General features: G+C 44.3%; 1 protein-coding gene and 1 long non-coding RNA gene across 4 annotated transcripts; one reads left to right on the top strand and one right to left on the bottom strand.

Annotated features, from left to right (window-relative positions):
- Positions 1 to 1860, bottom strand: Sft2d3 (SFT2 domain containing 3). The gene has a single exon (XM_015479097.2). It carries the CDS (start codon positions 1015 to 1017, stop codon positions 364 to 366), a length of 654 nt encoding a protein of 217 aa, XP_015334583.1. The 5' UTR covers positions 1018 to 1860; the 3' UTR covers positions 1 to 363.
- A 1390-nt stretch (positions 1861 to 3250) lies between these two features.
- On the top strand, positions 3251 to 6565 carry LOC125619369. Of its 3 annotated transcripts, none has more exons than XR_007350886.1 (3): positions 3251 to 3711; positions 4115 to 4275; positions 4679 to 6565. It is a non-coding gene; the product is annotated as an uncharacterized LOC125619369 (long non-coding RNA). The 3 variants fall into 3 exon arrangements; XR_007350887.1 differs by having other exon boundaries at positions 4112 to 4275; XR_007350885.1 differs by having other exon boundaries at positions 3251 to 4275.
- Positions 6566 to 11367: the final 4802 nt, after the last annotated feature.

Below are 11367 nucleotides of genomic sequence, written 5' to 3'. Positions count from 1 at the left end.
CACAGAGCCATTCCTTTTTTACTCAGCTCAATCTAAAATCACAGTGCAAAAAGAACTTCTAAGAGCAGCTTCACAGCACCAATTCCACAGCAAAACTTCCTTTTCAGAGCACATGCTACCCAGGGTAGCACGAAACGGCGAGATCAGGACCACCGGAAACCGCTGGTGTCGCAGTTTGAAACAGCTGCTAAAGGTTTACACTCGCCAGCACCGTCTGGACGACGCCTTCGCCCTAAGCGGCAGGTGTCATCAGGACGTTCTGCGGTGGTATAGTCCGGAAGTGGACGGGTGCAGTCTTTGGCTCGGCAGGCGCCGGGTTCTGGGGAGGTTCCGCGTCGTTCCCTGACGGCGCAGATCCAGGGTTCACACCTGCAGCGCATTAGCTAGGCCTGCGCGGCGGCCCAAGCGACCAAGCGCCAGGCGCAGCGCGGTGCCACCGCCCCACGGTAGCAGACTAGCCAACCAGGCCAGTAGGGCGGCCACCTGCGCGCAGGCGCCAAGCGCCGTGAGCGGCGTACTGCGCAGACCCATCGCCGCGTACAGCGTGGCTCCCAGCGCGGCCGCGTAGAACAGCGCGGGCCTCGACGGCGTCTCCTCGCAGCGTAGCAGACGTCCGCACGCCGCCCCGCCTCGCAGTATCGCACCGCCGGCGAGAGCCAGCACCGAGCCCAACGACCAGAGTAGCGCGAATTTGCGCGCACGCAGCAGCAGCACCGGCGCGTAGAGTGCCGCCAGACCGAAGCAGAGCGCAGCGAGTAGCAGACAGGCTCCACCCGCAGCCAGCTGCTGCCCGCGCGTCACGCTAGGGAGGCACGCCTGGCTCGCCGCCGCCGGCTCCGTGTGACTTCGCGGCCACGTCCACCGCAGGCCAGCGCGTCCAAGCCACGCTCCCGTCGGTCCGACCCCTGCCGCAGGCTCTTCAGCAGTCTCCGAAGCGAGTAGCTGCTCCGCTTCCGCTGGCCTGCCCGCTTTGCTCTGCGACAGATAGTCCTGCAGCTGGCGGTGGAGGTCTGCCATCTCCGACGGGACGGCGACGGAGAGGAGGGCTGTCACGCGCTTCCTGCTTTCGTTTGCGGCAGCAGTGGCTTGGCCAGATGGCGGCGGTTGGTGGACTCGGCGGAAGGGGCGGGGCCTGTGGCGCGCGTGGCCGTGCAGGGCAGTCTGTGCAAACTGGAGCAGTCTCGAGGTCTGGTCTGCTGGCCCGCCCCGCACCTCTTGCCAGTCTTTCTCTCAGCGCCTGAACCGGTTCTTTGGATTGTAGCCGCTAGACGAGTTGTGGCAGCATTAAAATTTGGGGTGTGTGGCGCACAAAGTACCCCTCTGGAAATACTGTCCAGACTGTCAATGGCTACATGGGCCGCTATACTGTGGTATGGAGGGATCTCGTTTCTTACTACAGCACGCACATCTAGTTATCTCAAAATAAAGTTTTAAAAACGTTTAGACCCACAGAACTTATTTGATTTCTTTGGGAACCAGGTCACAGTTGATAAATGAACGGTTAACACCCACCTCGACCTTGCTTGTCTTCTGGTCTTGGTTTGGGCCAGAGGCCTGGCAAGATCCTCGACCTCTCTACATCCCGTGTGCAAGATGTGGTGGTTCCTCTGCCTCATACCTGGTTTGGGTCTTCAGTGCCTCAGCCCCATCTCCTGACTGATCGCTTGCTTGGTCAGTCCCCTGTGTTCTGCAACTTTTCTCATAACATCTTGAAGTTTTCCTTACACCCAAGCCACACCCTCCGGCCTCCTAGGCCTGCTGCTTTTTGATACCTTCTGCTACTTCTTTTAAACTTAGGTGTACTTTCTGAAAGCAAATACAAAAAGAAAAAGGGATGCAGAATTCAACAGATCGTCGATGCTCTATTAAGCAATGGAGGGGCACATTTTCTCTTTTTTTAATATTTATTTTTTAGTTTTTTTTAGGTGGACATAATATCTTTATTTTGTTTTTATGTGGTGCTGAGAATCGAACCCAGTGTCCCGTGCATGCTAGGCGAGTGTGCTGCCACTTGAGCCATATCCCCAGCCCTTGAGGGGCACATTTTTCAAGGGGAAAATGGCGATGGGATACAACAGGGCGCTGAGTAAATTTTATAGGGTTTAGCAGGGCCAGGTCACAGGAAGAATTTTGTCTGTTCATAAAGTGGTGGGCTCATTTAGGACAGGGTGAGTAGGGAGAAGTTGTAGGTAAGGGAAGTTCCCTGGGACCTGTTCTTTTACTGGCGACAGCAAGTTCAGCTATAGGTGGGGTCCACCTACGAGTCCCTTCAGAGCTCGCCCCATTTGCCTTTCCTGCATTCCCTCTGGCTGAGGCCTGAACTTCTAGTGTATTCTACCGCATTGACAAAAGCACCAGTTCATCACAGACATCACCCCACACACCTGGCAGGAGGGTACTTAGGGGAATAGTTGTAGGTAAGGAAAATTCCCTGGGATCTATTTTCCATATCCCTCACTTTCTGTGTTCACTATTTCCAAGTTACAATAGTCTTTGTTCACAGCTTTGCCAGCTCCTTGAGGACAGGGTCTGTTGTCATTGTTCTTTTCCTAGGACCTGATAAGTGTGCTACGACAATGGAATGAACAGACACAACTGTCAATTTTAGTGCAGTAAATGCCTGAAAGGCTTTGAAGATACTTCCTGAATCCATTGATTGGAAAACCCAACCTAATTTGTAGATGGTTTAAATGACTGTTGTGAATTTGTGATATGATGCCTGGAGGTCCCCTGCTTTCCCACTCCAGGAGTCCCCAGGGTGGGCCATACTTGTGTGTTTCCCGAATTTTCTAAGGTAGTAGATTGTGTGTGTAACTTCAGAGTAATTAATTCTATTTGTCAGGACAAATGTGCAGGACAGGTAAGTTATCCAGTAGTTTTTTCTTGTATAGATCTTTGGCTTATTTGCTCCCCAAGACCATTCTTTTCTTGCCCTCTCTGTATTGAGCTGGTGGGGAAGGAGAAGGAGAGAGAACTATTTTTTGCCCACCTCAGGACCAACAGCATGCTGAATACAGGCTGTACCACTGAGCTACATCCCCAGCTCATTTTAATTGTGTTTTGCTCAACATATGGGTTATCAGCGAGGTATTTTTTGAGGTGACATGTTCTAGTTACCTACAAGGGCATTTTGGGCTGTTGCTATGCGTGTGTGGTTCTAAAAACCAAAGCTCTTGGCATTTAGTTGCAGAGTCCTGGGCACAGCGTTGGGAACTGGTGAAGTTCGCACACTTGGGTGGAGCAAGCGCTAATTCCCCACAAGGGGCGCTGGAGAGCAGCGCGACCAGCCGGCTCTGCTTGCCCTCCGGCACTGCTTTAATCCCGGCTCTCTCCCTGCGAGGTCTCCTTAAACTTCCTGGAAGCTGAGGAAACAGACCACCTCGAACAGGAGTGTTGGATGCCTAGCCGAGGGCTCATTCCAGTTTTTCTCTCTATTCGCTGAGGCTTTCTAGTGTCTTGCCTAATTAGGAATCCCTGAGCCATTGTCTGGGGTCCTCGGCCGACCTCGAGCACCATCTCCGCCTCGGAGGCACCCTGCGCACGGGTCGGTCTATTTCAAAGAAAAGGACAAAGCCAAGATGAGCACTGCGGACTGGCCTCTTGCACTGGCTGCTTGCTCCTGTTTTTCAAAAGCTGCTTGGGGACCTGGCGGCTGCAGCTCTAGATAGCAGCCCAGCTAGGGCTCACAGCCACTGGGGGCGGGCTTTGTGGGTAATGATTTAACTGCGCTTCTTTCCGAGCTCTGATGGAGGGGTCCCCAAGCGCATTATCGGTCCCAGGCAGGAAGTGCCTTCACTTGCACTGAGATTTCTCTGAGCGCCCAGGATGCAGGTGGGACCAGGAGCGCTCTCCTCCAAGAGGTCATGGCTGCGTGGTCGTCTGGCCCGCCAGGCCCAGGCCACAGGGGTTGGGGAAGCTTCCTGAGGGGCAAGAGGAGTGCCCTGCTTGACCCAAGCCTGCCAGACAGGGGCTGCTCAGCCAGTGCTGCACAAACCCCTGCTTTCCCACTCCGGGAGTCCCGGGGTGGGCCATGCTTGTGTGTTTCTCGAATTTTCTAAGGTAATAGATTTTGTGTGTGTAACTTCAGAGTGATTAATTCCATTTGTCTCAGCAGTTTGCTGTGTAATCCCAGCGACTCCGGTCGAGGCAGGAGGACTACAAGATCTTACTAGATCTCTTCTGGCGTACTAGCTACAATCGCTCTGACCTCAATATTGTACAATTAATGGTTATGTGAAATCCTGGAGTTTTCTGTGATCTAAGTGGAAACAGAAAGTAGGTGTAGTTTGTTTTCTTGATTGACAATATTATTAAAAATTTCCCCAAAAACTTCATTTTAAATTTTTTATCTAAAACTTAACTGTTTTAGAGTTTAACATCTTATATCAAAGTTAAAAAATATATTTAGAATATTTTGCCTTATACCTAAAACTCATAACAATTTTATACACTGTTTCCATAAACAAGTGAATCATTTTTAAAATGACTTCCTTTTGCCTGACCATTCCAAAAGTCAAATCTCCTACTGTGTATTTGTGTTGTTATAGGCATACCAGCTATTGTCATAAATTCTCCTCATGCTAATGGGGAATAATTGGAAACGGTTGGTTATACAACAAGGACTTACCTGGAAGGTCATATTTGAGAATGATGTTTTTTTTTTTTTTCTTTTTTCCAGTGCTGGGGATGGAACCTAGGGCCTCAAGCCTGCCAGTCAAATACTCCACTACACTCCCCGTCTGACAATACTGCTCATTTAATCAGATATAACTAGATCCTTTTAAGGAGCTGAGATTGACTTTATGGAGCTAGTGTTTACAAAGCCCTTTTGGGAAAACCAGCCTGGTATCTGGCTTACATCATTCCCACAATTTTGGAATTGTAATGAAGATGACTTTCTGGCAGGCCAGAGACCTGAGGATATTCTGGGAAACTGAAGAAGAGAGGAGTTTTTCCAGAGCTAAGAGTACCTCACCAGGTCTGGTGGCAAGTTCCTAGCTTCTGGCCTTAAGTGGTTACTGAAAGCCCAGTCCAATTTTTTTTTTTTTTTTTTTTTTTTAGTACAAGGATTGAAACCAAGAGCATTTAACCACATCCATATCCCCAGCCCTTCTTATTTATTTATTTTGAGACAGGGTCTCACAAAGTTACTTAGGTCCTTGCTAAGTTACTGAGGCCGGCCTTGAACTTGAAGATCCTCCTGCCCCTGAGTTGCCAATTTGATATCTTTAGGTAAACTTCCTACCAAACAAACTTTGAAGAGGCACACGCATGTGAAGTGGGGGGAGAGATGGAAGATAGAATCCACAGCTTTGTGTTATCCAGACTGGCCTACTGCTTGTGACCCTTCTGCCTCAGACTCCCAAGTATCTGGGGTTATAGGCATGCCCCACCACATGATGCCCATCTGGTAAATGTTCTTCCTATGAAAATAACTAGACTAAGTCTAATCAGAGCAGTTTTATTTTGTGGACCAGAATAAGAAGAATAATCTGAAGGGCCCCATGATGCAGTCCTATAATCCCAGTGACAAGGGAGGCTGAGGCAGGAGAATCACAAATTCAATCTCTGGTACCAAAATCATCATCATCATCATCATCTTTCTTTGAGATAATTTTTTATCAAAATTGGGAGCCTGAAGGGAAAATATTGTTTTAGTGGAAAATGGTGCATTTAATTCATAGCACATTATGGAAGGTTATTGAATTTCATTGTCTTTGAGCTACTTTGCATCTGTTTGTAAATTGCAGGTAACTGATGGCTATGCAAACTCTGTTTTGTCTGGCGGAGATTTAATTGACTCTACTGCCGACTCCACAGATGGAAGAATATAGTCACACTTACAATTATCCTTTGCTAGAAAAAGCCTTTGCTTCCCTGAGTACACAGCCCTCATTAATCATATAAACTAGCAGCATAAGGTTGATTTACCCCAAATTTACCTAATCTGTATCATTGCCCTTCAAGACTGATTTGGATCAACAGATTACCAGCTACCAGGTTTCCTCCATCATTTCCTCCCAAAGATAAAAGGGCAAGTGGTTCATTTCTTTTTACAAAAGAATTAAGATGATTTTCAGGATCCTAATCCACCATCTTCTTAGTTATGGCTTGAATCTGGACTGTCTCCCTCAAACACTCATGTGTTGAAAGTATGCTTCTCAATGCAGTAAGGTTCAGAGGTGGGGTTTAGACAATGATTGGATCGTGAGGATTCTGACCTCATCCAGCAGTTAATCAGTTTGATGGATTGATCTGTTGATAGCTGAATGGACTACTGGGAAGTGGGACCTAGTTGGAGGAAGTAGGTCACTGGAGGTGTGCCCTGGAAGGGCTCCGGTCCTCCCACACCCCTCTACTTCTTGGCTGCCATGAACTGAGCAGCTTTCCTCCAGGATGCCCTTCCACCATGATGTTTCTGCCTTGGAGCCAGCTGACCATGGACTGAAACTATAAAACCATGAGTGAAAATAAATCTTTCCTTCTCAAAGTTATTGTTAGATATTTTGGTCACAACAAAGAAAAGTTGATTAATACATTGAATAAATCTTTTTCCTGACCCCAACAACTTGTCCTGAATTAATTGGGCCCTTTTTAAGCAGTGAGTAAATGGACTTGCATTTGATCACAAGAATGGGTTGTTAATTAGAATTACAATTGAGTTTGCAATTGTTCATTGGAATTTGCAATTGGAGTTGCAAATTGGAATGGGCACTTCTACCTTGTCCGTACTATCAGTCCTTACCAAATTTTAAGTTCTTCCAGTTGCTATCAATAGCTGGTTATAACCATCCAAAAGAACACTCCCGATTTTTCTCCCTGTCACCTGACTTGAACCAAAAACAAAAGCCTGACCACCCAACCCGTTGTTTGCCTGGACCTTTCTCCCAAGACCTGGAGAAGCCCTGTGAATGAAAGTCTGGCAAGCTTGAAGGATTCTCCACCCCAGCACACTCTTGTCAGCTAAATTTCTCCCTGGACAAGTGGGCAGAAGGCTTGGGTCGTGTGTACCTTTATGTGGAAGGTAACCAAGATGTTACAAGCTCATTTAAAACACCATCATTGAGCTAGAGACTTAGGAAACTTTGAGCGTGCTGCTGCTGGACACCAGCTCTCCTCACTGACCTCCTGGAACCTGTTGAACAGGACACTTCCAAGGTTCAACTCTGGCTTTTTACATTTTTTTGAGTATTTTTTAAAATTTTAATTTGTTATGTATGACAGCAGAATGTATTACAATTCATATTACACATATAGAGCACAATTTTTCATATCTCTGGTTGAACACAAAGTGGAGTCACACCATTTGTGCCTTCATATGTGTACTTGGGGTAATGATGTCCATCTCATTCCACTGCTGGCTTTTTACTTTGATGCAACCTTTTCTATTAATATTTCCCTTTTTTCATTTTGGGCATCATCTTTCAATATATCTGACCTTCCAAAAACTAGTTCACCTGGTTGTACAGACACAATGTCAGCAAGCCTCCCTGAGGTTTTATTTCTTAGTCTGTCCATCACCCACTCAGAAGATTGTCAGCGACAACCAGTAGTTGAAGGGAATGAGCACATTGAATTTAATTTGAGCCCTGTCCTCTTAGAAAGCAGTAGTGGTTGAAAAAATCGTCATTTGTCTTTGTTTGTTTCCTGTTGCTATAACAGAATACAAGAGACTTAGTAATTTATAAAGAACAGACTTTCTTTTTCTTTTTCTTTTCTTTTCTTTCTTTTTTTAAAAATCACAGTTCTGAAGGCTGGGAGGTCCCAACCATAGTGCTTAGCATTTGACAAGGTGAGATCCATCTGCTTAGCTTTTGACAAGGAGAGAAGTGGAAGGCCAAGCAGGTGTATACTAAGAGAGTTGGGGACAAAAGGAACTTCGTGCTTTATGAAAACAACCGTATCTCATGATAAGTAATCCACTCCTGCAGGAACTACATTAGTATCTTCATGAGGAAGGACACCACCCCCCCATGACCCAAACACCTCTTTTTTGTTTTCCTTTCTGGTGGTATTGGGGATGGAACCCAGGGCTCCATGTGTGCTTGGCAAACACTCTTTCATCCCCAGCCCTTTAATTTTTTTTTCTTTTTATTTTGAGGCAGGGCCTTGCTAAGGCTGGCCTGGAACTTGTGAGCTGCCTGCCTCAGCCTCCCAAGCAGCTGGGATTACAGGTGTGTGTCACTGCCTTGGGCTCAAATACCTCTTAACAGTGCACAATCATGACATTCTGAATTTTATTACATTGGCAATTACATTTCCACATGAGTTTTGGCAGCAACAGACCCTATCTAAACTATAGAAGCTGGTTATGTTCTTAGAGCTGGTGAACTGGAAAGGTTCAACTTAACCTGTGCTTGCAGACAGAACTGAACTCTACCCTTTATCAAGACCCTTGCTTACTTGCACTGGCAAACTCCTTGTTCACTTCTGAGACATTCTTCTTTAGTGAACCTTCTATTTCAATAGATGGAATAAAATCATTTATTTAATTGTTCCTTCTGTTTCACAATGTTAACAATTTAGTTCATGGTATCATAATAGAACACTTTGAAATAATATTGTATCAGTTAAATTGCACTGTCACTTTAAAGCCAATAATTCAAAACTTTGAAAAAAAAGAAATTGAATGATTTAAATAATATAAGAAACAAAATTTGGTTTCCAAATTAGAGATGATAAAACTGCTAGAACCACATGTGGTGGACATTGTCAGGCAGCATTTGCTGAAGAGATGCAGACAGTGGCTGAGCGACCAGTAAAGCCTCATGTAGCCAAGCAGCGAGCCTATTTCTAGAACGGCAGAGGAAAGGGTATGGTAGATTCCTTCCCTAATAAACATTCTCCATTTAGCTGGAGAAAATGATTCAAAACAACAAGTCTTTGGAAATTGTCTTAAGGTCATCCATCAAGTAGAAAAACATTCATTCAAGAAACTCGGTTAAATATCGTAGGAAATATATGGCATATGAACCACAATTCACTCCCTCCACTGCCAGTGCCATCTTACAAACTATTACAAATGCTCTACTTGATGCAAGAAAAGGAGTGCTCTGCTGTATCCACAGACCCCAGCTGTAGGACAGAAGCTCTACTGCAGGTAAGCAGCCTGAGAAAAATGAGACCTCAATCCTTAACCCCTCCCACTGTAGCTTCCATACCAAGAGGGGTGAACCAAGAAGACCAGGAACTACCAACATCCCAGTGCCCACTTGTAGAGCAGAAGCATCATTCTGGGATAAGTTGGTCACTGTCCCCAACTTAAGGCCTTTGCAGTAGCACATAGATTTTGCCCAGGGTAGAGTCAGAGGGGACTTTTAAATTTGAAACAGAGTGTGGAAAATTCCATGCCTAAAGGTGTTGTTGAAAATTATGATATTTTATCAATAAATTAAGAGGGTGCTAATAGTTCCACAACACGAGCAGAATGACAGAATAATCAGAAATGTAATGGAGCGACCCAGAGAAAGTCTAGAAGGAGCATCACAGGAAGTCTGTGTACAAACATTAGGCTTCACATGGTCTAGAGAAGTCACAGCAAGATGTAGGGCAGACTTGGAAATATTTCCCAGGCTGCACAGAGACCTATCAGCACAGGGAGGAAGCCCTACTGGCACAAGGGGCTTAAGTTCACCCTCTGACCAAACACTGGTTGAACAATAAGCTACTCTTAGACATCCAGGCTTTAAAATAAAATCATATATGCATCCCTGGGAGTCTGGAAGTGTGCAAATGCCTAAGATGACATTCTTAGGAGTGATCGGAGGGAGGAAATCCAAGCTACTACTCTCTTGTTGCACATAAAGCACGAGGAAAATAACAAGTAAATATCCCAAACTGGTAGCACATCCAAACTACACACATTAATGGTAATAGGTTTATTATATATATATATATAATATATTGATATATAATTAATATAATAAGTGGCTTATATTAATTATATATAAGTATATATAATTAATATATATTTATTATTATATAAATATTTTATATTATATAATATAAAATATTATATAAATAGGTAGTCAGGCTAAAAGATAAAAGTGAGACAAAAATCTGAGTGTGGACATCAGAAGTGATACACTGCATAATATTAGCTTGTCAACTCACTAACCAAACAAATAAATGACCAAGCAGGTGACAAAAGCAACATCAGGGGCTGGGGTTGTAGCTCAGTGGTGAGAGTGCTTGCCTCGCACGTGTGAGGCACTGGGTTTGATCCTCAGCACCACATTAAAACGAAATAAAGGTATTATGTCCATCTATAACTAAAAAAAATTTTAAAAAGCAACATCAGCTCCCAGAAGATGGAAGAAATTCATTTCCAGAGATGATATACTATAGTATCCCAAAATGTCCAGTTTTTAATAACAACAAAAATAGTGAGACATTCAAAGAAACAGAAAAGTGACATATAAAAAAGCAGCCAATACAAGTCATTTTTTTTTGGTACCAGGGATTGAACTGGACCACTGAGCCACCTCCCAAACCCTATTTTGTGTTTTATGTAGAGACAGGTTGCTTAGCACCTCACTGTTGTTGAGGCTGGCTTTGAACTTGTGATTCTCCTGTCTTAGCCTCCTGAGCTGCTAGGATTACAGGCGTGCGCCACTATGCCGAGCACAAACCATTTTTGAAGGGGCTCAGATGCTGGACTTAGTAGACAAATACCTCAATGTAATAATTACAAATATTTTCAATGAACTAAAGGAAATCATGCTTAAAGAATTAAAGAAAGGCTTAATGACGATGTCTTATCCAATAGAGAATATCAATAAAGACACTCCAAAATAAGAAAAATCTGAGATAATTTATTGCTAGTAGGTCTAATATAAAAGAAATACTAAAGGAAGTTCTTAGAAAGCTAAAGGAATCTTAGAAAGTAAATTTGAATTCACACGAAACAAAAGGGTTGAATAAAGGTAGATAATCGCAAAAGATAGTAGGGTTGCATCTTTTTCTCTTTTCTTCACTGATTTAAAAAGTAATTGCATACAACATACAGATAATTTTATTTTGGGCTTCCTATATTGAAGGGAGTGAGAAGCAGTGCTAAAAAAAAGTCATTGAAGAAACAGTGGCTGAAAAAGCTCATAAATTTGGCAAGATTCATAAACTTAGAGATTTCAAGAAGTTGAGCAAACTCTATAAACAGCATAAATCCACATCAAGACACCTCTAAGTTCAACTTCTGGAAACCAAAGGCAAAACAATCTTGAAAGCAATGAGAGAGAAATAACACATTACTCAGAGGGAAAAACAACTAGAATGACAGCTGATTTCTCATCAGAGACCATGGAGGCCGGAGGAAGTGGCACAACATTTCCCAAGTGATCCAAAAAAAAAAAAAAAAAAAAAAAAAAA

This window comes from Marmota marmota, unplaced genomic scaffold, assembly GCF_001458135.2.
Source record: "Marmota marmota marmota unplaced genomic scaffold, marMar, whole genome shotgun sequence".
Lineage (NCBI taxonomy): Eukaryota > Metazoa > Chordata > Mammalia > Rodentia > Sciuridae > Marmota > Marmota marmota.
This window is presented reverse-complemented; position numbering and strand designations above follow the sequence as displayed.